The 25,593-nt window shown below is 43.3% G+C and overlaps 2 protein-coding genes across 10 annotated transcripts; both read left to right on the forward strand.

The window, feature by feature from the left end:
• Positions 1-67: 67 nt before the first annotated feature.
• LOC147354776 (uncharacterized) lies at positions 68-7,140 on the forward strand. 5 transcript variants are annotated; one of them, XM_086354904.1, is made up of 6 exons: positions 68-216; positions 622-804; positions 900-1,001; positions 2,203-2,329; positions 2,626-2,721; positions 5,090-7,140. In XM_086354904.1, the coding sequence occupies exons 3-6, from the start codon at positions 957-959 to the stop codon at positions 6,190-6,192; spliced, it is 1,371 nt and encodes a 456-aa protein (XP_086211030.1). In that variant the 5' UTR covers positions 68-216; positions 622-804; positions 900-956; the 3' UTR covers positions 6,193-7,140. The 5 variants fall into 5 exon arrangements, with proteins under 5 accessions (XP_086211030.1, XP_086211028.1, XP_086211031.1 ...); XM_086354902.1 differs by having other exon boundaries at positions 622-788; XM_086354905.1 differs by having other exon boundaries at positions 622-788; positions 918-1,001.
• Positions 7,141-9,349: 2,209 nt separating this feature from the next.
• ZNF471 (zinc finger protein 471) lies at positions 9,350-24,012 on the forward strand. 5 transcript variants are annotated; one of them, XM_086354769.1, is made up of 5 exons: positions 9,350-9,536; positions 11,241-11,332; positions 15,140-15,266; positions 16,881-16,976; positions 20,984-24,012. In XM_086354769.1, exons 2-5 carry the CDS (start codon positions 11,300-11,302, stop codon positions 23,005-23,007), a joined length of 2,280 nt encoding a protein of 759 aa, XP_086210895.1. In that variant the 5' UTR covers positions 9,350-9,536; positions 11,241-11,299; the 3' UTR covers positions 23,008-24,012. The 5 variants fall into 5 exon arrangements, with proteins under 5 accessions (XP_086210895.1, XP_086210899.1, XP_086210897.1 ...); XM_086354771.1 differs by lacking the exon at positions 9,350-9,536 and adding an exon at positions 9,556-9,772; XM_086354770.1 differs by lacking the exon at positions 9,350-9,536 and adding an exon at positions 9,738-10,631.
• The last annotated feature ends 1,581 nt before the right edge of the window (positions 24,013-25,593 follow it).

A 25,593-nucleotide genomic window follows, 5' to 3' on the forward strand; every position in this document is an offset into this window, starting at 1 on the left:
GCTGGGCTCGGGGATGGGACGGGGAGGCGCTTTGGAAACGGAGCGCGCGTGCGTACTGACGCCCATGGAGGCGGGGCCAGGTACCCGAGAGGAACGGACGCGCTGGTGCGCGGTCGCCCGTGGGGTCGTGGTTTCGAGCCCAAGGGGGCCGGAACGGGGAAGGCTGCGCAGGCGCGCAGAGTCGCGGCCGATTTCTGGAGGGCGGAAGCGCCGTGGGTGAGTCGGTGGGGCGTCCTCGGAGGGGGCGGGAGTGGTCGCGGGGCTGTGTGTACCTGGGTGTCCGCGTCGGTTTGTCCGGCGTCCTGTGCCCCTGCACGGCTGTTCTCCGTGTGGTTATGGGATTTGGCTCACGGTTTCTGTGGCTGTTTGTTGAGGACTCTTCTGAGCTCTAGAAAGGCTGTGTGACTATTCCTTTAAATTTTTATACTAACTAAACAACAATAAGGGGGGAAACCTGAAGAAAACGAATATATAAAACTAAAACTGAGTCAGTGTTGAACGCTTGAAATTAACACAATGTTGTAAGTCAAGTATACTTTCATTTTAAGAAATCAAGATACTGGGAACCCATCTATTGGCCTTTTTCTAATTTGACCAGTTTTCCCACTCGCGCACTTTCAGGGAGAGACATTTAGACGGGAATGGCTGCCTCGGCCATGACGGAGAGTGAAGGAGATACACGTAAAGCCCTCAGCACACTAACTGTGGTTAGTCATTTTCATCAGTGACCATTTTGAGGAACAGATGTGGAGACATCGCACTAGAATCTCTCACAACTTGGAGAACCGGTAAATCTCCAAAAAGGTGTTGTGACTGGGCACCGGTCTGCTTTGATATTTTACGGGGGGGGGAGAGGGGAGAGAATGACACAAATTTGATGCTTTTTTTTTTTTGGATAGTTCCTTCCATCTCCTCAGCTCCACATTCACAGGACTCTGTTCTTCAAGAGAGGCCTCATGAAGGGGAGCACGGCCACTGGGCCTCTGGAAGGCACATCACAGGTGAGTTATGGTTTGTTTTTTCTTACAATGAGACCCTAAAGAATAAAGATTAACCCTAACCCTAGAGAACAAAGTCATCTAGGAAAACAGAAGTCCTCATAAATACTGCTGTATCAAGTGCCCTGAACTTTAATCCCACATCCAAGGACAAATTTTAAAAGAAGTGAGATTTTCTTTTCCTTGCTAGTTGGAGAACAGTTTCCATTTCACACAAACACATAATTTAAACAAATATGTTTTCCAGGATTCTAGTAAATTATGAAATGTACTTCAGTTCAAATGTACTTAAAGAGAAATCTATAATCCATTTTTTTTAAGTATACAGTTTTCACATTTCATTGTACTTCCATGTAAATTTCACCATTAAATACTGAGCATAAGTATATGCTGACCTTATATTCAGATTTTTTTTAAATGTTAAGATAAATGGACAAATGGAAAAAAATGGACAAATGACTTTAAGAATGTGATGTATTAGACATTATAGAATGTATTAAATAATTAGAGAATCTAGAAGGTGGTAAAGTTCCGTCTACATATATTTACACATTTAGTGAACTCTGTAGGGACAGGAAGACATGTAAAGCTTTGGGCTGCAGTTGGAGGAAAAACCCATTCAGGATTGAACTGAGGTCCTGGGTTGCTGACAGTCCTCCCTTGTCTTCAGACTTTAGACAGACTCAGGAGTGTTTGTCAGTCCACAAACACCGCCAACTTGTACAAAATCCCTATTTGGCAGGAGAAACAGTAGATTAAAGAATTGTTTCCTACCAGTAAGGATGTGGGGGCCAGTCTGACATGAGCACTGCTGGCTAGAGACTGGAGATCCTGTTGGATGTTACAGCTGGAGGCCAGGATCTGTTGATTAGAACCACAGGCTACAAACTCAGTGTAGAGGCACAGTGGTTCATGCTTTCCTCAAAAATCCTTGTTTTCCAAATAAGTTACTGGAATGCTTTCCTCAAACAGGGTCCACGACCAGTTTTAACATTTTGGTTGATAATACAGGATAATTTTTCTTACCCAAAGAGTTGTTTTTCACTATCTATAATATGTATCTGTATTTGGCAAAAACAAAACAAAACAACAAACCCTGGATCCTCCAGTACACACCACAATGCCTGTGCACTACCTGCTATGTTTCAGCCAAGACTTCCCTCTCCCTCGGGCCTTGTGGGTAAGAAAGTGTTTGCCCTTTCAGCAATCACTGACATTCCAAGATGTGGCCATCGACTTCTCCCAAGAGGAGTGGGGATTCCTGGACCCCGCTCAGAGAGAACTGTACACAGCTGTGATGTTGGAGACTTACCAGAACCTGGTCTGGCTGGGTAAGTGCACCCAGCCCTTAGTTCACATCTGCCTGCCGCTACATCTTCCTCCTCCTGTTGGAAATCTCTGGGGACCTACAGTGACCTTTACTTTTTGTTCCGTGTCCCATAAAGAGCATAGTTAGAAATGGACAAGTTCCTCTTTACTGTCCTTCCAAAAACCTTCAGATTTCATCTGGCCATTCTTTTTTTTTTCTGGCCATTCTTATAAGGGCTTTGATCCTGATTCTGTGGTAGGAGATGAATTCTTGGGTAATAACGGCATGACCAACTGCCATTTCTTTCTCTTTCCAAAGGCATATCTGTTGCAGAGCCCAACATAGCCTTCCTTCTGGAGCGAGGCCCACAGCCCTGGGTGATGAGGGAGGAGGATGCAGGAGCTCCAGGAGCAGGTGAGTCTGGGACCAAGCTGAGGGAAAGATGTATGTGCAAAAGGCCAGCTGCCTTCTGAGATGACCGCAGTTTAAGGGGTTGGGCATCTTCCTTCAGAGGGCCTCTGGTCTGAGGCCCCAGTGGATCCACCTCACATCCTCATCCACTCTTCTACTCACCCGCCTTCTTAAATAATTGACTCCAAATGTGAGTTTGTGATCAGCTCTCCACCTTTACTCTCTGGATTGTTTTTCACCACTTTAGCCTTCATTCATTTCATAAGACTGTTTCCTCAGAAAGATATCTCAAAGCTTGTGTTTTCTTTAAGTATCCAAAAAATTCTCTCTCTCACCTCTGATAAGTTGAATAAATATATCCATCCAAGAACTGTTCCATTAACAAACATATTCAATCTCTAGTTCTGGCCAAGAAAGGGCATTTTGTAAGAGACTAGAACCCATCGAGGAATTTACTATTTAACATAAATTGAATAAATATATCCATCCAAGAACTGTCCCATTAACAAACATATTCAATCGCTAGTTCTGGCCAAGAAAGGGCATTTTGTAAGAGACTAGAACCCATCAAGGAATTTACTATTTAACAAGAGATGTTCTTAGAACAGGCACATGAAAAGCTGCTCAACATTGCTAATTATTAGAGAAATATACGTCAAAACTACAATGACGTATTACTTCACACTGGTTAGAATGACCATCATCAAAAAGTCTACAAAACAAATGCTGGAGAGAGTGTGGAGAAAAGGGAACCCGCCTACACTGTTGGTGGGAATGTAAACTTGATACAGCCACTATGGAGAACAGTATAGAAATTCCTTAAAAAACTAAAAATAAAGTTCCTGTATCATCCAGTGATCCTGTTCTTGGGCATATAGCTGGAGAGATTTCTAATTTGAATCACTGCAGCACTGTTTACAATATTGAAGACGTAGAAACAACCTTAATGTCCATGGACAGATGGATAAAGATGTGGTACACATTTACAGTAGAATATTACTCATGCATAAAAAGAATGAAACAATGCCATTTGCAGCAACATGGATGGCTGAGAGTATCACACTAAGATGATGATCATGCTAAGTGAAGTAAATCAGACAAAGACAGGTATTGTATGATATCACTTATATGTGGAATCTAAAAAAAAAAATGATACAAAGAACTTATTTACAAAACAGAAATGGGCTAGCAGAAATAAACAAACATATGGTTACCAAAGGGGAAGGTGGGGGCAGGGATAAATGAGGAGTATGGAAATCACAGACACAAACGACTATGTATAAAATAGATACACCAGGATTTACTGCATAGCACAGGGGATTATATGTATTCAATATCTTATAATAACCTGTCACGGATATAAAACGAAACTTAAAAAACCCAGATGTATAATATGTATGTACTATCCAGTCACTTGGCTGTACCCCTGAAACTAACACAATATTGTAAATCAACTATGCCCCAGTTTTAAAAAAGAGATGTTCTTAGATACCTTGGCAAAGTAGGAACCAAGATTGGATCATTTCAAACACAGTGGTTACTGCACACACACCAGAGTGGCCAGAGATAAACGCGTCTGTGGGGTTGGTGCAGGGGTCTGGCCACTTGTGTGTGCGGCTCACCTGTAGCGTCTAGACCTTTTCAAGCCAAGTCCTGGGTGCGCCTCTTGCTCTCGTGGGAGACTGCCGCTGGGAATGCCCCAGCTGAGAACTGGTGGGTGGACAGTACCCAGCTCTTGTGGGCGGTCTGGGCCATGTCAGCCCTTGATGTCTGTCTTTGTCTGAGCTGCTGTAACAGAAACACCACAGACCCGGTGGCTTAAACAACAGATCTTTATGTCTCACAGTTCTGGAGATGAAGGTGCCTGCAGTTCAGTGTCTGGCAGGGCCATTTCCTGGTTCACAGATGACCATCTTCTCACTGTGCCCTCATGTGGTGGAAGGGGTCCCTTTTAGAAGGGCACTAATTCCATTCATGAGAGATTAAATTAAATAATTTAATATTTAAATGGATATTTATTAATCAACTACACTTCAATTTTTTTAAGACTTAAAATGCATTTCAAATAAGGATAATATATGGTGCTGATGGTTGTACAACATTGGCATGTATTTAATGCCACTGAATTGCACCCTTAAAATTGGTTAAAATGGTAAATTTTATGTTTTGTGTATTTTTCCACAATAAAAAAAATGTTTAAAAATAAGAATAAACAGGTATTTGTTTCTAGCTTTTTCTGTTAGTAGAGTATGACAATAAATGTCCTTGTACATATATCCTTCAATACTAGAACCTTTTTCTAAGGATAGATTCTTAGCTGTGGGGATACGTACATTTATTTATATTAATGTGTTTATACGTTCGTTTTCAGAGAGTGAATCAACACAGAAGAGCAAGGAATTGTCTTTAAGGAAGAGGATAAACGGAGAAACATACCATCATGAACGAGTGATGAAGAAAACGAGCAGCACGGGTAGAGAATATGGAAAAGCCTCCAGCAGCAGGGCACACCTCATCATCCATCAGAAGATGAAGAAGGAAGAGAAACACTGCCAGTGCTTCGAGTGCGGGAAATCCTTCCGTCGTCGATCAACTCTCATCCAGCATCAGAGGATCCACACAGGAGAGAGACCCTATCAGTGCAGCAAGTGCAGCAAAGCCTTCAACCAGAAGGCCCACCTCGCCCAACACCAGCGCACCCACACGGGCGAGAAGCCCTACACCTGCGGGCAGTGCACACGGGCCTTCAGCCAGGTGACACACCTCACCCAGCACCAGATCGTCCACACCGGAGAGAGGTTCCATGGCTGCAGCGAGTGTGGGAAGGCCTTTAGCCGCCCCTCCGCCCTCGCGGACCACCAGAGAATCCACAGCGGAGAAAAGCCCTTCAAGTGCAAGGCCTGTGGCAGGGCCTTCACACAGAGCGCCCAGCTCCTCAGACACCAGAAGATCCACTCTGAAGACAAGCCCTACAGGTGCAGCAAGTGCGCCAAGTCCTTCATCCGCTTCTCTTCCCTGACGGAGCACCAGCGGACTCACACCGGAGAGAAGCCCTACCAGTGTGAGGACTGCCCAAAGGCCTTCTGCCGCCTCGTGCAGCTCACTCAGCACCAGAGGACCCACACGGGTGAGAAGCCCTACACGTGTCAGGAATGCGGCCGGGCCTTCACCTGCAGGTCCCATTTCATCGTCCACAGGCGGAGTCATACGGGAGAGAGACCCTATGAATGTCAGGTGTGCCGGAAAACCTTCAACAATCACTCCTCCCTGGTGACGCATGACAGGACTCACAGTGGAGCGAAGCCCTTCAGATGCGATGCGTGTGGGAAGGCCTTCAGCACTTCCTCCTCGCTCTGTCAACATAAGAGGATTCATACTGGGGAAAAGCCCTACGGTTGCCACAAATGTGGCAAGTCCTTCAGGTGCCGGTCACACCTTAGTCGACATCAGCAAACACATACGGGACGATACTGACCAAAGCCAACCAGACACTCTTCCAGTTACCTAACCATCAGTCAAGATCTTGAAAACAAGCAGCCTCAGTTGACTCTGACTCTTGGAAAAGCAGCTTATTCTCAAGGTCTCAGGAGCTCACTGAAAAACAGATAATGAACCAGGACCTACTGTATAGCACAGGGAACTATATTCAATGTTCTTTAATAAGCTACAAAGGAAATACAGCTACGGGTTTTCCAGTAGTTGTGTACGGATGTGAGACTTGGACCATAAAGAAGGCTGCCCGCGGAATTCTGTCCTCCGTCTATAGTCTTCCCCAGGCAAGAATACTGGATTGGGTAGCTATTCCCTTCTCCAGGGGATCTTCCCAACCCAGGGATCAAACCTGGGTTTCCTGCATTGCACACAGATTCTTTATTGTCTGAACCACTGGGGAAGCCTGAGCATTGACAAATTGATGCTTTCTGATTCTGGTGTTGGAGAAGACTCTTGAGTGTCCCTTGGACTGCAAAGAAATCAAACCAGTCAATCATACAGGAAATCAACCTCAAATATTCACTGGAAGGACTGATGCTGAAGCTCCAGTACTTTGGCCACCTGATGCAAAAAGCTGATACATTGGAAAAGACCCTGATACCTGGAAAGATTGAGGGCAGGAGGAGAAGGGGGCAGCAGAGGATGAGATGGTTGAATACTATCACTGACTCAATGGACATGAATTTGAGCAAATTCCCGCAAATAGTGAAGGATAGAGGAGCCTGGTGTGCTGTAGTCCATGGAGTCTCAAAAAGTGGAACACAAAAAAAAAAAAAAAAAGTGGAACACAACTTAGTGACTGAACAACAACAATGGGAAATGAATCTGAAAGAGTGGATATTTGTGTATGTATAACTGAATCACCTTGCTGTACACCTGAAACCAACACAATATTGTAAATCAACTATAATTAAAACAATTTTTTAAAGAGCTCTTTGGATGGAATAACTAAAGACAGGGAGGAAGCAAAACAAGTTAAAAGCAGAACACGAAACCATTGTCCTGCAATCTGGAGAACTCTAGCCGCCTACTCCTACCTGAATCCTACTGTGCTGCCATCACTAATGAACAGCAGCACTGCACAAATGACTTTACTGGCCCTGAGCCTGTGTACCCTCACATTTAATGCCCTGAAACCAGGTTTACAATGCAGGTGTCCTGACAGCCAAAGATGAGGCCAAGAGATCACCTCTTGGCTTTTGCTTCTGTCCTGATGGGAGAGACACATATGCCACCACGTTCACATCTTTAGCAAGGGGCGGGGTGGGGCTTGGATGTTGCAAAGTGTGAAAAAACAAACAGCCATGACTTAATACTTTACATCTGAAAAATGGTGCCCAGATCTGGTCACAGATTTAGCTTCGAATTACCCAACCAGTGGGCTTTCCTGAATTTTCTCCCACACTTCCTCCTACAGCTGCTGTATTTTAATGATCTCATCACTGCACCTGTCACCTTTGAACAAGAATCCAGAGGCTGACACAAAGCAACAGCACTAGGACAGATATAAGGGGTATCATATTAATAGGTGTTAGGGGATATTCCTAAACTGAGCACACAGGATTTTTCTTCTTTTTTCTTTTCAGTGCATATATAAAAGCATTTATAAAATGCATGCACCAGTGTAGAGAAGAAAAATACATACCCATTGTTGTTTAGTCTCTTAAGTCATGTCCGATTCTTTTTCAACCCCATGGACTGTAGCCCGCCAGCTTCCTCCTTCCCTGGGACTTCCCAGGCAAGAATACTGGAGTGGGTTGCCATTTCCTCCTCCAGGGGATCTTCCTAACCCAGGGATCAAACCCACGTCTCAGGCAGGCAGATTCTTTACCACTGAGAATATAACAGTAGATTCCATGTAAGGAGTTACTCCTAAATGAGCCGACCTTGAAATTCAGGATGAAAAGCTGCATGAAGATTAAAGACTTCAGTGCCCTGACTTCATTTTTCAACAGTAAATATTCTCATTTTCTCTACTATCTATTCCTCTTCCCTGTTTTCTATTTCTTCACAGCCTTTCTCACCATTCAATACACTATTTTACTCATTCTCTCGTGGTTTGTTTCCATTCACTTGAAAGTAAGATCTTAGAGGGTGGGGAGTTTTGTGGGTTTTTTCTCTGCTGTATCCCCCTGAATGGCTTTTCATTTGTTGTTCAGTCACTTAGTCGTGTCCAACTCTTTTGACCCAATGGACTGCACCACACCAGGCTTCCCTGTCCTTCACCATCTCCAGGAGCTTGCTCAAACTCATATCCATTGAGTCAGTGATGACATCCAAGCATCTCGTCCTCTGTCATCCCCTCTCCTCCTGCTGTCAATCTTTCCCAGCATCAGGGCCCTTTCTAATGAGTTGGCTCTTTGCATCAAGTGGCCACAATATTGGAGCTTTAGCATCAGTCCTTCTAATGAATATTGAGAATTGATTTCCTTTAGGCTTTTCCTCTCAGAGAAGGCAATGGCAACCCACTCCAGTGTTCTTGCCTGGAGAATCCCAGGGACGGCGGAGCCTGATGGGCTGCCGCTTATGGGGTCACACAGAGTCGGACACGACTGAAGCGACTTAGCAGCAGCAGCAGCAGCAGCAGCAGCAGCAGCAGCAGCAGCAGCTTTTCCTTATTTGCTTTCCAAGTCAGCTACTAATTTTACTATTTTCTTAGTATCTCATACCACGGGCCATTTCCACTGTGATCAGGAGCAGAATGGGGTTCAACACCAGTGCAGGTTCCAAAGAAAATACTTTCTGAAGAGTGATAATAACGACATTCCCATTCTGCAAGTGAGAAATCTACTAATTTGGTGTAATAAGTCATCCCGTACTGATCTTACGGTCCCAAAACTTAACACAGAAAGAAAATCACGCTCCCACGGGCAGGCTCAGAGGACCGCACTCGAGCGACATGGCGGTCATACAGACACAGACACGGGACATCACAGGTGCACACCAGAGCTCACAGAGGACTGTCCGTTCCCGTAACTACGGACGCTTCTGGTTTCCAGGAGAGGGGAGGGGGGAGTTCTCATTCTCCGCGCCTGCGTACACTCGCGCCCGGCCACGCCACGCCCCTGAACCCTCGGGCCCCGCCTCTCCGGCGTAGTCACGGCTCGGATATCCTGGGCCCCGCCCCTCAGGCGTAATCGCGTACGTGCGCAGGCACTCCCGCTCTGACGCTAAGGTTCCACCTCTCCGTCCCAACAGCCTAAGAACACGCCCCCTCGGCTAAGCCACGCCCTGTCTCCGCCCCTCGCGCCTGACTGCTCGCCCACCTGGGGAGGTTCGGCCCCTGTGCGCTGGTCTCCCGGGCGTCGGCTGCCGAAGTCCTTCGGGTGAGGGCGGCTGGCTTCCGGGGGGAGGCTCGTGGGTTGGTCAGGGTGGTCTAGTGTCTGAGCCCAAGAGCCAGGCAGGGCCGCCGAGGCGGGCGGCTCTGAGCCCGGCCGTGGAGCCCCGGCCTGGACGCCGCTGCTCGGTCGCTGCCGGGCGGACTACATTTCCCAGAGGCCCGCGCCGGTGCGCCGAGGCTGCGGCTCGGACCGGGATCGGTGTCTGGGGCGGCTGAATCGGGGTGTGTGAGTGCGAGAGGCAGGACTGGGCTGTGAACGTCCAGAGCGTGCGACCGGGGTGTGCTGGTGTGAGTGTTCGAAACGGGTGTGTGAGAGGTTAGCCAGCGCGGGGGGCCCCGGGAGAGGCTGAGAGATCGTGGAGAGAGGGGCTGATGTGTGTGTGAGAGAGACCGCGAGCATATTGGTGTGTCCGGCGTGTGAGATTGTGTGACAGTGCCTGTTTGTCCTCGTGTGAGGGAGACCAGTGTGTATTGTGTGTGCGTGTGTTAGAGGTAGCAATTGCAGTGTTTGTGTATCTATGTGCGCGAGAAATCCATGTGTCTCAGAAACAGAGACCTTTGAGACTGTGTGTGTGAGAGAGAGAGAGGAAAACTAATGTGTTGAGACCAAAGTGAGTAGGAGAGAGACTGAACCATGGTTCGCCACTCCGAGGTTTGCAAATGCAGCCTCTGAGGTCGTGGAGTGTGCGTGTGTGAGTGAGGCAGAGGTGAGGGGCCGTGGGTGTGTGAGAGACTGAGATTGGGGTTGTGTGTGTGACGTTTGTGATCACCATGTGTGCTTGTACATGACCTCTCTGAGGCGGTGGTGTGACTGCAGTGATGTGCCTTCCACTGGATGCTTGTGACTGTGTCCTTCCTGTGATCAGGGGTGTGTGAGACCTTATATCAGTGTCTGTGTATCACCCGATGTGGCTGTAACAGCGCCTATGTGACTGTGGTGTTTTGGGGGAGAATGCTTCGAAGGTCGATAACTTTGGCCGACTTGTGCATGTTGATTTATGGAATTGTGTATTGCCAGGATAAGAATCCTGGGGTAGAATTCCCTGCTCCCAGTCCCAAGAGTTCCACTGAGAAGCAAGAGGTGGGGCACCTGGATCTCCTGATTGGAGCAGGGGACACCCTCAGTTCTGGGTGACAGAAAGGAGGGGAAACCAAGGGGTTGAGGACAGAGATGAGAGGGAAGGTGGTAGAATTGGGTGCTAAAGGATCCACTGTCATGGAGGAAAGCAAAGGTTTGGCAAGAGGAGGAGGATAACCCTGTCCTCTGATGGCATTCAGGACTCAGATTTTCAAACTGTAGACTGTATCAAAGCATGAAGCGGAGATGTGGGAAGGAAAGAGTCCACCTTTATCTATAAAATAGAGAAAGCAACAATTTCATGGGATTATTTTTTTAAAATAAAGTGAAAGAACATAATGTATGCAGAGTATCTAGCACAACTCATTGGTTTTATTCATAATAAGACCAAAGAATGGGAATGCAACTTTTAGAAAAGATCAAATTTAGAACCTCGAGCTTAAGAGAAAGACTTATAAATTAGACCCCTCAATCACCATTGGTTGCCTGTAATCTCTTGGTTACGTGGGCAGTGAAACCAAAGAAGGCTGGGAGGAGGAAGGGGAAGACAGAAGTTTTACGCTGGTGATCCTGGGAATGCAGAGGTTCTCATCTTCTCACTTTTTCCTCCAGCCTTACCCTCCCAGGACAGTGCTGTTCTCCAAGAAAGAAGCCAGGAAAAGAAGGTGAAAATGACAGTGGAACTAGTGAAAGCCATACCCCAGGTTAGTTATTCCGTATCTCTTCCTCGAAAGGCAGTCTTACTGCTTAGGACTTGGTAAAGCTGTTTTCTTTATGAAAATCCCTTGATTAACAGTCTTTGGAAAAGACCCTGAGGCTGGGAAAGATTGAAGGCAAAAGGAGAAGGGGGCAGCAGAGGATGAGATGGTTAATAGCATCATCTACTCAATGGACATGAGTTTGAGCAAAACTCCAGGAGAGAGTGAAGACAGGGAAGCTTGGTGTGCTGCAGTCCATGGAGTGGCAAAGAGCTGGACATGACAGCGACTGAACAAGAACAACAACAGTCTTATCTAAGGGCCTGGTTCCCACCTCTGCCAGAGAGCACACCCCTTATTTTTTACAAATAATCCTTTTTATAATAGAAAATTTGCAGATAGCAGGGACTATGCATATGCATCACACTCCGCTTCGCCAGTTTCTAATATCTTACATTAGTTTGGTGTGTGCTGTGCTTAGTCATTCAGTCATGTCTGACTCTCTTTGACCCCATGGACTGTAGCCCACCAGGCTCCTCTGTCCATGGGGATTCTCCAGGCAAGGATACCGGAGTGGGTTGCCAAGCCCTCCTCCAGAGGATCTTCCCATCCCAGGGATCCAACCCAGGTCTCCCGCATTGCAGGTAGATGCTTTACCAGCTGAGCCACCAGGGAAGCCCAAGAATACTGGAGTGGGTAGCCTATCCCTTCTCCAGGGGAACTTCCTGACCCAGGAATTGACCCAGGATCTCCTGCACTGCACGCGGATTCTTTACCAGCAGAGCTACCAGGGAAGCCCTTAATGAGCCAACATTGATAAACTATTACTAAGTCCATGCTTTGTTCACAGTCCTTGTTTTACTTAATGTCCTTTTTCTGTCCCAGGGTCCTATCCAGGGCACCATATTACATTCAGTAGTTCTGTCTCCTTGTACGTAACAGTTTCCCATACTTTCCTTCTTTTTGAAAACCTTGTCAGTTTTGAGAGGCTCTCAGATTATTTTGCAGAACATCTCTGAAATCTGATGTTTTTTCCTCTGATTCAACTAGACTAATGTATTTTTAGAAGGAAGATCACAGAGTTCCATTTTCATCATGTATCATACATCAAGGGTTCATACTGTCAACGTGACTTATTACTATACTCTGAGTGCCTAGTTGGGGTAGTATTACCAGGTTTCTGCACTGTAAGTCACTCCTTTCTGTTCCACTTTTCCATGCTGTACTCCCCTCTCCATTGGCAACTACCAGTTCTAGCTCTGTATGTATCCAAAGGCAGTTTCTGTTTTGTTTTTTAGATTCTGCAGTTAAGTGAGATCATACTGTGTTTGTCTGTCTTTGTATGACTTATTTCACTTAAATAATGCCCTCTAGTTCTATCCATGTAGTGGTAAATGACAACACTGAGCATTACAAAGATTTTTAGTATTTTCATTGGAAATAAATGTGAAGATGAAAATGCCCATAACACTTTAAAAATTTTCTCACAACTCTCACAGATATAGAAATCAAAGTAGTGGTTACTAGGGGGAAGGAGGAGACAAGATAGGGGTAGGGAATTAGAGCTATAAACTATTAAGTGTAAAATAAGCTACAAGGATATATTGTAGAACACAGGTAAATATAGCCAATATTTTATAATAACTATAAATGGAGTATAACCTTTAAAAATTGTAAACACTATATTGTATACCTGAAACTTATATAATATTATTTGTCAACTATATCTCAATTCAAAAAAAAAAACCTGCGAACCTCTCAAAATGGACCAAAAAAAAAGAAAAGAAAATTGTCTTAATCTACTGGTGATTATAACTGGCATTGTCTTTAAGAAACTGAAAATAACTATTTTTGGTTTCATTTTGGTATTGTCTAAATAGATGCTGGCTTGTTGTACTCAAATTTAGTACACAAGTTGGATGAGTTGCAGTCCCACACCGGGTGCTTTCTCGTGTTGCTGTTGAGGTCACTGAGGTGTGGCGTGACATGCTAATTCTTGATGGTACAGCATTAAAAAACAGTTGCATTCTACGGCAGTTGCCTGGCATTCCAGTGGTTAGGACTCTGTGCCTTCACTACTGGGTCTGGGTTCAATCCCTGGTTAGGAAACTAAGATCCCACAAGCCATGAAGCTCGGCAAGCCCCGCCCCCCCCACCCCCACCAAAAAAATAACTGCACTCTTGCGGGGAGCGAGCTCCGCCTCTGGCAAAGGTCATGAGGAAGGAGGCTCGGCATACGCAAAGGCGGGATCAAGCCTCAGGAGTCTCCCTGGAAATTCTCGAGCATATACCCCCAAAACCAGAGTCTGCCTACTTTCTGCTTTGTGCTCTCACCTACACCTCTGACTTTACGGGGGGCTGTCCCCCACTACCTCTCTCTGAAAAAAGAGTTAGCTTACAGCTCCAGTTAATAATTCCTGGGTGTGACAGTGTTTCAACCTACAAACTCCTTTGGAAATCCTCTAGCCTGCCTGAATAGGTTTTTCCGGCCTCATGTGATTGTTCAGAGCCTCCCAACTGTGAGAGGCAGGAGATGTTCTAAACTGTCTAAACACAGATTCTTTTGAGCAGTTAAAAGATTGATTAGAAATTGTATTGGTGAAGGGATTTTCACTTGTTGGGCCAATGTTTGCTGCTAAGTCTCCATATCCCTTACCTGCTGTGTCCCTGGCAGTGTATTGGTTAATATAATTGGTGTAAATAGTAGCTTTAATGTTTGTAACCTGGGACCCTTGAGTTAATTCTTTTTCTTGTTGTAGCCCACCACACCTTTGCTCTGTAGGAATGCAACTTTATCTAATGCTTTTGGAGGGTGGCTCCTGACCAATCACCTTTAGAGAAAAATAAGTTTTCTGAAGAAAAGGTCTTAAAATGTTAACAGGCCTCCGGGCCAGAAGATGATGCAAATCACCTAAGCTTTTGCATATGATAAGTTTGCAGGAAGAAAGCCTGGCTTGCTGCCTGACTCTACCCCTTTGCCCATTATCCTCTATGCATAATTAAGGTATAAAAACTACTTTGGAAAATAAAGTGCGGGCCTTGTTCACCGAAACTTGGTCTCCCCATGTCGTTCTTTCTCTTACCTTCTGGCTGAATTATTCAGCCTCTTTTCTACACTGAATTTCCTCACTGAGCTATCCTTATCTCAGCCTCTTTTCTCCACTGAATTTTCCTACTGAGCTATCCTTATTCTATTACTCTTTATATCTTTAATTAATATCTAATTGAAGCTATTGTATCCTGATCCTCGCCTACGCCGTCTCTCCTTCGAATACCCTGGATCAGCCGGGGCTGGTCCCCGGCACACTCTACATATATTTTCTATTGTGTCAACCAAAAAAAACCAGCCATGTCAGTGCAATGCCTCTTCTCCTTAAGGCACTAGGATCCCATAGGGTACCATTTCCATAATATCAACTTAAATATTCTTTTTTGTTGCTTTTGAAGGTTCGACCATAGATACACATCCTTCCTTGAAGCCCTTGTTTACTGCCCTGTGGCCATCTGTCCATATTTCCCCAGGCTTGAAAACTCCCATGGACAGAGGAGCCTGGTGGGCTGTAGTCCATGGAGTGGCAAAGAGTCAGACACAGCTGAGCACACACACTCACACACACAAGAGAAATGGATTAGCACCATTGTATACAATACAATTTAGCAACTTCGATAAGAACTATTTAATATTATATGTTTAAGGTTTTTTTCCTCAAACGGCTATTTCTCACATAATGTAGGGCCAACTTAATGCTTAAGCTCGAAGTCACGTGTGGACATGAGCTTTGCTTGATCCAGAAGGTCTTTGTGTTATTTCAGGACCTGGTGACGTTCAAGGATGTGGCAATAGACTTCTCCCAGGAGGAATGGGAATGGCTGAGCCCTGCTCAGAGAAGTTTGTACAGGAGTATGATGTTGGAGAACTATCAGAGCCTGGTATCACTGGGTGAGGATTTTTATCCCCTCTGTATAATTCAGAATGACCCTTAGGGACTCCTTACTTTTTTTTTTTTTAATTTATTGTGTGTCGATCAGAATTGAATCTGGAAAATGAAGAGGATGTTCAGGAATTGGTGACTGTTTCAGGTTGAGTCAGTGGTTTTGCTGTGTGTCAGCTACTTGGTGAGTGTGCCCTTTAGTCAGTGGGAGCACAGGGCATGCTGTGACTCGCACTGGTCTGTGCTGGCTTCTCTCCTCTGTCCTATAGTAGTGTTACCAGCTAACAGAGTTCACCAAGAATATAGCTGGATCGTTACGAATTTGGAATATTGCTTTAAAACCTGTGTATTTTTATTAACTTGCAGAAAGTGAACTCGTGAGGCACAAGCTGAAAATTGCTTTAGATGTTCTTAGGGAAACTAACGCCCTTTTCAGCCCTAGGGCCGCCTCATTGGCTAGTTTAGCTTTCCCTGGTCTAGAGGCCCCTTTTATCCTGCTTGCTTGTGGTTCACTAAATGTTGTGAAACTGAATGTATGTCTTTCACCAAATTTGAGAAATTTTTGATCATTATTTAACTTTTTTCTACTCTCTTCTCCTTCTGGGATTCCAGTTGCACACGTTAGAACCTTGGATATTGTGCCTTAGGTAACTAAGGATGTGTTCCCTTTTAAAAATCTTCTTTCTCCGTCAGCTTAGATAATCTCTGTTGATTCATTTTCAAGCTCACTGCCACTTGCTTTGTCCTCTTCAACGTCTTGTTAAACCATCTAGTGAATTTTTAAATTTCAGATACTGTATTTTTCAATTCTAGACTTTTTACTTGGTTCTTTTTTATAATTTCTGTTTTGGTGCCAAGAGTATTACAAGCATATTTTCCTTTATATTCTTGAATATAGATATAATAGCTGTTTTAAAATCCTAGTCTACTGATTCCAGCATCTGTCTTGTCACAGGTTGGGTCTCCATTAATGCCTTTTTTTCTGAGTATGATTCACTTTTTCCACTTTTTAGGGAGTAATTAGATTTTTTCCTGGACACTATAAATAATACAGGATTATTATAAATAATTCAGGATTCTGTTACGTTCCTCTGAAGAATACTGATTTTGTTTTTTAATCAGACAGTTAACTCAAACTCCAAACTGTCTCTCAGTTCAGTTCAGTCGCTCAGTCGTGTCCGACTCTTTGTGACCCCATGAATCACAGCACACCAGGCCTCGCTGTCCATCACCAACTCCTGGAGTCTACCCAAACCCATGTCCATCAAGTCGGTGATGCCATCCAGCCAGCTCCAAACTGTCTCTAGGGGTCCTTTATATCACCTCACTTACTGCTGTCCAATGATCTTCTAAAAATGCTGGGCTGAACTTCTGCCTCCAGTCTCTTAGAAAATGATTCCACTTTTATAGGATGACTGTTGCAGCCCTCTGCGTCCAGTCTCTTAGAAAATGATTCCACTTTGATAGGATGACTGTGGCAGCCCCGCTAAACTACGCCAGAAGCCTTATATAATCTGTCACCCCTTGAACTATTCATTTCTAGCATGTCATTCCATCAGAATTAAGGGACCAGCTGAAATGTCCAAAACATGACCAACTTTCATATCTTTTTCTGTATGCAGGACTTTGTATCTCTAAGCCATATGTCATCTCCTTATTGGAGCAAGGGAAAGAGCCCTGGATGGTGCTGGAGAATGAGATGAGAAGCCCATTCCCAGGTGAGTGTGGGATAACCAGAGAGGGGAATCCTTTCTAGGCAATGGCTCAGCCATTTGCACAGGTGATCTTTCCCTCCTTTCTTATGCTTCTTAGAAACTCTTCTCAAAGAAGGGCACTCAAAGCTGGTGCTCTGGGACAACCCAGAGGGCCAGGGTGGGGAGGGAGGTGGGAGGAGGGTACAGGATGAGGGGGACACATGTATACCTATGGCCAGTTCATGTTGATGTATGGCAAAAAACCATCACAATATTGTAAAGTAATTATCCTCCAATTAAATTAATTAAAAGGAAAAAAAAAAAAAGAAAGAAACTCTTCTCAAGCTTTCCAAATCTGGAAGAGAACTGAAAGTTGACTTCTTAGCGTGAGCTCCCCAAACATCTGCTCAGTCTTTTCTGACTCTGACCCCTGGACTATCGCATGCCAGGTTCCCCTGTCCTTCAGTGTCTAGTCCTAGAGTGGGCTCCAGTCATGTCCATTGAGTTGGTGATGTTATCTAACCATCTCATCCTCTGCTGCCCCCTTCTCCTTTTGCCTTCAATCTTTCCCAGCATCAGGGTCTTTTTCAGTGAGTTGGCTCTTTGCATCAGGTGGCCAAAGGATTGGAGCTTCAGCTTCAGCATCAATCCTTCCATTGAATATTCAGGATTGATTTCATTTAGGATTGACTGATTTGATCTCCTTGAGGTCCAAGGGACTCTCAGGTCTTCTCTAGAACAGTTAAAAAGCGTCAATTCTTCGGCACTCAGCTTTCTTTATGGTCCAGCTCTCACATCCAAACATGACTACTGGAAAAACAATAGCTTGGACTATACAGACCTTTATCAGCAAAGTGATGTCTCGCCTTTTAATATGCTGTCTAGGTTTAGCGTAGCTTTCCTTCCCAGTAGCAAGTGTCTTTTAATTTCATGGCTGCAGTCACAGTCCGCAGTGATTTTGGAGTCCAGGAAAATAAAATCTGTCACTGTTTCCACTTTTTCCCCTTCTATTTGCCATGAAATGATGGGACTGGATGGCATGATCTTAAGTTTTTTGAAAGTCGAGTTTCAAGCCAGCTTTTTCACTCTCCTCTTTCACCCTCATCAAGAGGCTCTTTAGTTTCTTTTCACTTCCTGCCATTACAGTGGTATCACTGGCATATCTGAGATTGTTATTTCTCCTGGCAATCTTGACTCTTCTAAAAACTCATTTTGCAAACATCTTTATCCAGCTCCTTCCCATCCCCTCTTTCCTTTTGACATACTGACTTAAGATAAACTTCTCTGTTTTTTAAATCTTAACTCCAAAATTAGATGCTGCATGCAAATCATAACATACCCTGCTACTTTAAATCATTTTTTGCTTTCCTGTTGCAAATGGGAAAAATCCAGATCCTACAAGCTCCTTCTTAATTTTCCAGCCTTATCTTCCATTATGTTTTAGCTTTTTCACTGTACTTTAGGCCAGAGTTTTCTTCATGATGCAAGGTATCAAGGTATGTTCCATATGTGTTACAGGTATTCCCACATCCTGAGTCTCTAAGCCGTGAGCGACCAGATGAGATTGGAGGCAGTCTGAGTTCCAAGTCTGATTCCCTCTGGATCATAGGCAGCGTCTTAGGATTATCATTTTCAGCAAGTGCTTGATGTACAGTTGAAGCTCTAGCCCATAGGTCACCTTTTCTGAACTCGCAAGCTCTTTCCCACTCAGGCTTTTGTTTTTCCTGTTTTCTCTGCCTAGAATGCACTTCTCTTGGCTTTCTGTCTATGTCTGGCTCTCAGGCCAGAGCTTAAAAAATCATCTCATTGGAGACCTTCCTAACCACCTCGTATAATGAACATTTCCCTATTCCAACCCAAGTACGATCTATGAAGCCACTGTTCCTTTGTAACACTCGGGAGAGCCCGTAATGGTGTGTGCTTATTTTTTGCCTCCCCCGCTGAACCTAAATTTCACAAAGACAAGGGAATGTTGGGAACATACATGATAATTACGCCTTTATGAAATTCTCCTTTCACTTCTGTAACAGTGTTTGATCTTTACATTTGGGGATGATGTGGACCCTATACTTCTAGGATCCTCCAAATATTAGGAGGGATATAAGCTCGGTTTAGACACGCTTTATAGTTTGGTTATGTAGGAAGCTACTATCAGCCTTAAAGAGGAAAACAGAAAGAGGATAAGAGGTAATAACTGTCCATGTTAGAACAGATGCAGGAAGAGGGAAAGGGGATAAAGAAGCCTGTTGTAAGTCTGATGGGACATTGAGTGACAGTCTGGCTTTAAGTATTATTCAGTGATTAAGATAGCTCAGCATCCATGTTGAGAAAAGCCAAAAAGATAAGGGACAACCACGGCTCTCCGTGGGAGGCTGGAAATGAAGACAACCTTCACACAACAAAAAGTAAATTTGAGGGAGGAGCAGATGACGCTGTCATCTTTCTGCTTTTCTCTTTCTAGGATTGCTCCCCTCAGTCCATCTAAGTAAGAAAAACCATGGGGAATTGGTTCCTTGAGTTCTCATGGACCCAGTTCTAGAATTATTGAAGTTTGGGTGTTCCTGATACCATGAATGACCTGGGCAGGAAGCTTGTTAATATCTCCGTGTTTCTTAATTGCTTTGGTAGATGTGATCCCTCCCATCTCTGAACTTTTATACTGGTTTTACTTTTTTACCACATGGATTCGTTTTTGATATATTCTCTTCTCAAATTGCTTGCTTTATTGGTCTTGTCTTGCTCTTAACTTTCTGTACTTCTCTAGAACCACTGTCTTTAATTACTTTAGTATTCCCCATGCTTGACATGGAGTAGAAAACTAGGGAGCATTGGATTAGTCAATAATTTGTTATCATATTTCTTGATATCACCTCTTCCCTAAAGTTTTCTCTTAGTGTCACCTCTTCTATACACATTTCTTCTTTATAGATTTATCAGGAATTTCTTACTTATGCCTGAGTTCCTGTGATATATGTTAAGTGACTTAGTGGTAGTATATAAGGCTCATTTATTTCTTCCTGAAAGCTTATATTCTATCTCACAAGATAAGAAAGGTAGTGATGTGGTAGTAAATAAGCATTTAATTAATAACAGTGATACCAACCCACATATCTCTGTAAGACTAGTTCCTACAAAAAGACACGTGGCAGAACCCTATTAAGATGTGATAGTTTTCCTAAGCTGGTGAAAGAAAGATGATGAGTGGGAAAATCCCTTAATATGTACTCTGAAGTTCAGGGATCTATGAGAAATGAAGAGCATTTACTTTATTAAAATACATGGAAATGGCTTATGGGAATGCTATTTTCTCATTATGAAGAGATGACTCTAGGATTTTGCCTAAACTCCAAGAGAAGTCACAAAACATAAGGTATTTGTGGTTTCAGGGAATCTACAGAAATTTTTGAGTGGCAGAGTTATGTGGTAGTAGTGGTCTTTTAAGAAAGCTAGCCTGGCTGTGTACGCAAGTCTCCTAGAAGAGGGAGAGGACAGAGGAAGAGGATTTCATGTATAGCCTGTTGGGTTAATACAGGCGTGAAGAGGGAGAGGACAGAGAAGAGAGTTTCATGTACAGCCTGTTGGGTTAATACAGGCGTGAAGAGGGAGAGGACAGAGGAAGAGAGTTTCATGTATAGCCTGTTGGGTTAATACAGGCGTGAAGAGGGACAGGACAGAGAAGAGAGTTTCATGTACAGCCTGTTAGGTTAATACAGGCATGAAGAGGGAGAGGACAGAGGAAGAGAGTTTCATGTATAGCCTGTTAGGTTAATACAGGCGTAAAATATTACTGCCACTGCCACCCACACCTTCAGGACGCTGTTATCCGACATTTAACTTTCTAAATTGCCATTTCTGTGTTCTTCTATGAGCTCTCATTCTCTGGGGTCTGCTTACATATTTTTTTCAGTTGAAATGCCTGTGCATAATATATTTTATGGAGTGTATTATTTTCAAATCACCTCTTCTGTGTTAAATGTTTCCTTTGTTATAGCCCATGATAAAGGAAACATTTGGTTTTTTGAATCTTTCAGATTGGGAATCTATACATGAGACACAAGAATTAGCTCTGAAGCAGTGTGTATGTGATGATACGTTAATGGAGAGAATTGCAAGCTATGAACAGGAGTGTCCTTTTTTTGGAGAAAATTGGAAATGTGAAGATCTCTTTGAGAGGCAGTTGTTAAGCCAAGAGACATTTATCAGGCAAGAAAGAAGCGCTCTTAAAGAAAACCTCACTGTGGAAATAGACCACAGATATAACAAACCTGAGAAATTTGTTCCTCTACACAGTTTGGAAGAGAATATTTATGATAATCACAAGTCAGATAAAAAAAACTTTTCCAGAAATTCCATGGTATTAAAACACAAGAAAGTCTATGCAGGAAAGAAACTTTTTAAATGTAATGAATGTGAGAAAACCTTCACCCAGAGCTCATCTCTTACTGTTCATCAGAGAATTCATACTGGAGAGAAACCATACGAGTGTAAGGACTGTGGGAAGGCCTTCAACCAGAGTCAACACCTTGTCCAGCACCACAGAATACACACCGGAGAAAAACTATTTGAATGTAAGGAATGTAGGAAAGCCTTCAGCCAAAATGTACATCTTATTCAACATCAAAGAATTCATACTGGAGAAAAACCATATAAATGTAAGGAGTGTAGAAAAGCCTTCAGCCAGCCTGCACACCTTGCTCAGCATCAGAGAATTCATACTGGGGAGAAGCCTTATAAATGTAAGGAATGTGGCAAGGCCTTCAGTGATGGCTCGTCCTTTGCCCGACATCAGAGGTGTCACACCGGCAAAAGACCGTACAAATGTATTGAATGTGGGAAAGCTTTCAGGCAGAACACATCGCTTATCCGTCACTGGAGATATTATCACACTGGGGAGAAACCCTTTGACTGCATCGACTGTGGCAAGGCCTTCAGTGATCACATAGGACTTATTCAGCACAGGAGGATTCATACTGGAGAGAAACCCTACAAATGTAATGTGTGTGGGAAAACCTTCAGCTACGGCTCATCCCTGACCGTCCATCAGAGAATTCACACAGGAGAGAAACCATATGAATGTGACATCTGTGGGAAAGCCTTCAGCCATCATGCCTCACTCACCCAGCACCAAAGAGTGCATTCTGGAGAGAAGCCTTACCAATGCAGGGAATGTGGAAAAGCTTTCAGGCAGAGCATACACCTTGCTAGCCATCTGAGGATCCATACTGGAGAAAAACCCTATGAATGTAAGGAATGTGGAAAAGCTTTTAGCATCAGTTCACAGCTGGCTACTCATCAGAGAATTCATACTGGAGAGAAACCTTATGAATGTAAGGAATGCGGGAAAGCCTTCAACCAGAGGGCACATCTCGCACAGCACCATAAAATTCATACTGGAGAGAAACCTTACGATTGTACTGAATGTGGTAAAGCCTTCAGCCAGGCTACCCGCCTTATCCAACATCAGAGAGTTCACACAGGAGAGAAGCCCTATGAATGCACTGAATGTGGGAAGGCTTTTAGTGACAGCTCATCCCGTGCTCAGCATCTGAGACTTCACACAGGCCAGAAGCCCTATGCATGTGTTGAATGTGAGAAGGCATTCAGAACAAAATCATCACTTACTTGCCATCAAAGATGTCATACAGGGGAGAAACCTTACGAATGTAGTGCATGCGGTAAAGCCTTTAGCCATCGACAGTCGCTTACTGTTCATCAGAGAATTCATTCTGGAGAAAAACCGTATCAGTGTAAGGAATGTAGGAAAACCTTCAGCCAGATTGGACACCTTAATCTACATAGAAGAATCCACACTGGAGAGAGATCTTACGAATGTAAAGAATGCGGAGAAGTCTTCAGACAAAGTGCACACCTTGCTCATCATCATAAAATTCATGCTACAGAGTCATCTCAAGCCCTCAGCTCTTCCCCACCCCCTGCATCACCAAGTCCTAGGGATATGTCTGCTGAGTATTTCTGGAATTCATCCACATCTTTCCATCCTCATTGCCCTAATCCAAAACGTAGTCATCTCATCTGGACTATTCCAATTGTCTAAACACTGGTCTCTCTGCATCCTCTTTTGTCTCCTCCAAGTTCATTCTTCACACTACTCCCAGTGGTCTGTTCAAATGTAAATGTAATTATATGACTCTCTTAAAACCCTTGGTGTGAAAATTTAAACTACTTGATGCATACCAAGTGCTTAGCACAGTGCCTGACCCAGACTAAATGCTCTATAATGATAGTTCAGTGTCCTTCAGAGTCTGCTTGAAAGCTGTTTTTAAGCAGCGAACTCTGGAAGACAGTATATGTACTTGGAGATCATAACAGTTTTTAAAACTGAAACTTAATGTGAATGATGAGGATTAGCATGTGTTAAAGCTTAAACATTAACACGTTTAAAGCTTTATACCACCACATATATGACTATATTCCTTTGTTGGTGAGAAAAGTCAACATGACCTAATACATAGAGTATGTTTTAGGAAGCATCTAGAACTCTGGATAAGACTGGAACAAAAGGATTAGAAAATAACTGGGAATAATGCAAGTCTGTATTTAGTAAAGGCAAAAAGCAAACATTCCCAATATTTAAAATGGGAGAACTTGAATAGTCTAGCCCTTTTTTAAGACACCTGGTTTCACAGATTAATGCTGAACCTTCAAGGAGTCATAATTAAGCTGTTCTAGAGTACAGAAAAAAATAATTGAAATGGATTATTTTGGAGTACTTCTAACCTCTGTTAAGGAGAACAGAAGTTATGAATAAATGGAGAGCCATGTTTCTAGAAGGAACTTTTAGTACTGTAAACACGTCTGTACATTCAGTCAATTCCAGTCACAATTCTTTTAGGATAATTTTCCACTGATAATTTTGTTCTGAAAATCAATGTAGAATGGTAAATAGGAAAGCATCACAAGGAAATTTTTGAAAAATGTATCCCCATGAATTTAGTTACTTGCAAACGTAATTATTTTTCATGTGTCAGTGGGGGAGATAGATTACTTAAATGGTGCTTGACAATTATCCAGCTGGAAATAAAGTCAGATCCACATTTCACCCCTTACAGAGAAGTTCATTCCATATAGATTAAAGATATAATAGGAAACACAATATTAAATTTCTTAGAAGAGAATGTAGAATATTTCTATCCCCTTGAGTTCTATCTACCTTGAGGTAGGCTTTAGTAAGCAGGACACAGAGTCCAGAAGTTATGAAGGGGACAGTGTTAGGTAGGACCATGTAAAAAATTTAAACTTTTCCATGATATAAGACACTGTATGCAAAGTGAAAAGACACATGACAGGTATTTTATACATACATTACAAAGGATATAGTCCTTATAAAAAGTGCTGTTGCTTTATATGGCAGCCTGGATGGGAGGGGAGTTCAGGGGAGAATGGATACATGTATATGTATGGCTGAGTCCCTTTGCTGTCCACCTGAAACTATCAGATTGTTAATTGGCTATACCCCAATACCAAACAAAAAGTTAAAAAAGAAATGCTGTTGTAAAGCAGCAAGTAAGAGACACAGTCTGACAAAGTCAGATAAAATACACAGTATGACAGCAACTCTAAATGAAGAAAACAGTCAAGGAAAATCTTAATTGCACTAATGATCAGATAAATGGAAATTTTAAAAGTTCTTACCACCAGCACAAACCAGCACACACATTATGGATAATATCCAGTACTGCTACAGATGTGACATATTTTCATACGTTGGGAGGGTAAATAGGTAGAAAGCCATTTTAGAAGGCAATATGGGAATGACTGCCCACTCCGGTATTCTTGCCTGGAGAATCCCATGGACAGAGGAGCCTGGTGGGCTACAGTCTGTGGGGTCACCAGGAAGCAGACATGGCTGGATGACTAGCACACGAACACGGTATTGTACGTAAAACATATAAAGTGTAATGAACTAATCACTGCTGCAGTTCTAGGGATTGATCTTCTCAAAAAGCACAGGCACAAAAATATAGATGTACATTTACCACAGAAGTTTTAAACACTTGGAACAGCTTAAGTATCCAGCAGTAGTAAATTGATTAGTTAATTTTGGAAAATCAGTTCAGTAGATTATTAGGCAGTAACTGAAAAGAATGAGGAGGATCTCTATACTCACAAAACTATGCCTTGTAGTTTATTGAGAATGTAATTTTCATAACTGTAATATGGCATAGTTAAAAGTACATAAACTCTTTAAATTTAACATGAACTATATTGTTTTTGTCTGCAATGCAAATAGAAACTATGCATGCACAGACTCCTTCCCTGTTGGTTGGGCTGCTCTGATGTCATTCCCTGAGGTTTTCTTTGCATCACCAGCTTGTACACAGTTCACGTTAGTCCAATCAGACACTCTCTCCTCAGGATTCAGGCGGGAGCTGAATATGAATCATCTCTTGGCCACAACTTTTAAGATGCTTCCTGAGTTCCCACTGCTCTGCTTCCTAGAGCTAAAATGTTACGTGTTCTTTCCAGGTTGTCCCCCCACCAGCATTTTGTTCTCATTTTAAGATAAGATTAAGTTCTTTTGCTGTCTATCAGGGAAAACTAACCAGTATAGAAATTGGTTAGCACTGAGTGGGTTTCAGGCCAAAGATTCTTAGAAAGTATGGAATTATAATTAAAGTGT

Source organism: Bos grunniens, chromosome 18, assembly GCF_055505025.1.
Source record: "Bos grunniens cultivar Pamir isolate PY7600 chromosome 18, Bosgru_T2T1.0, whole genome shotgun sequence".
Lineage (NCBI taxonomy): Eukaryota > Metazoa > Chordata > Mammalia > Artiodactyla > Bovidae > Bos > Bos grunniens.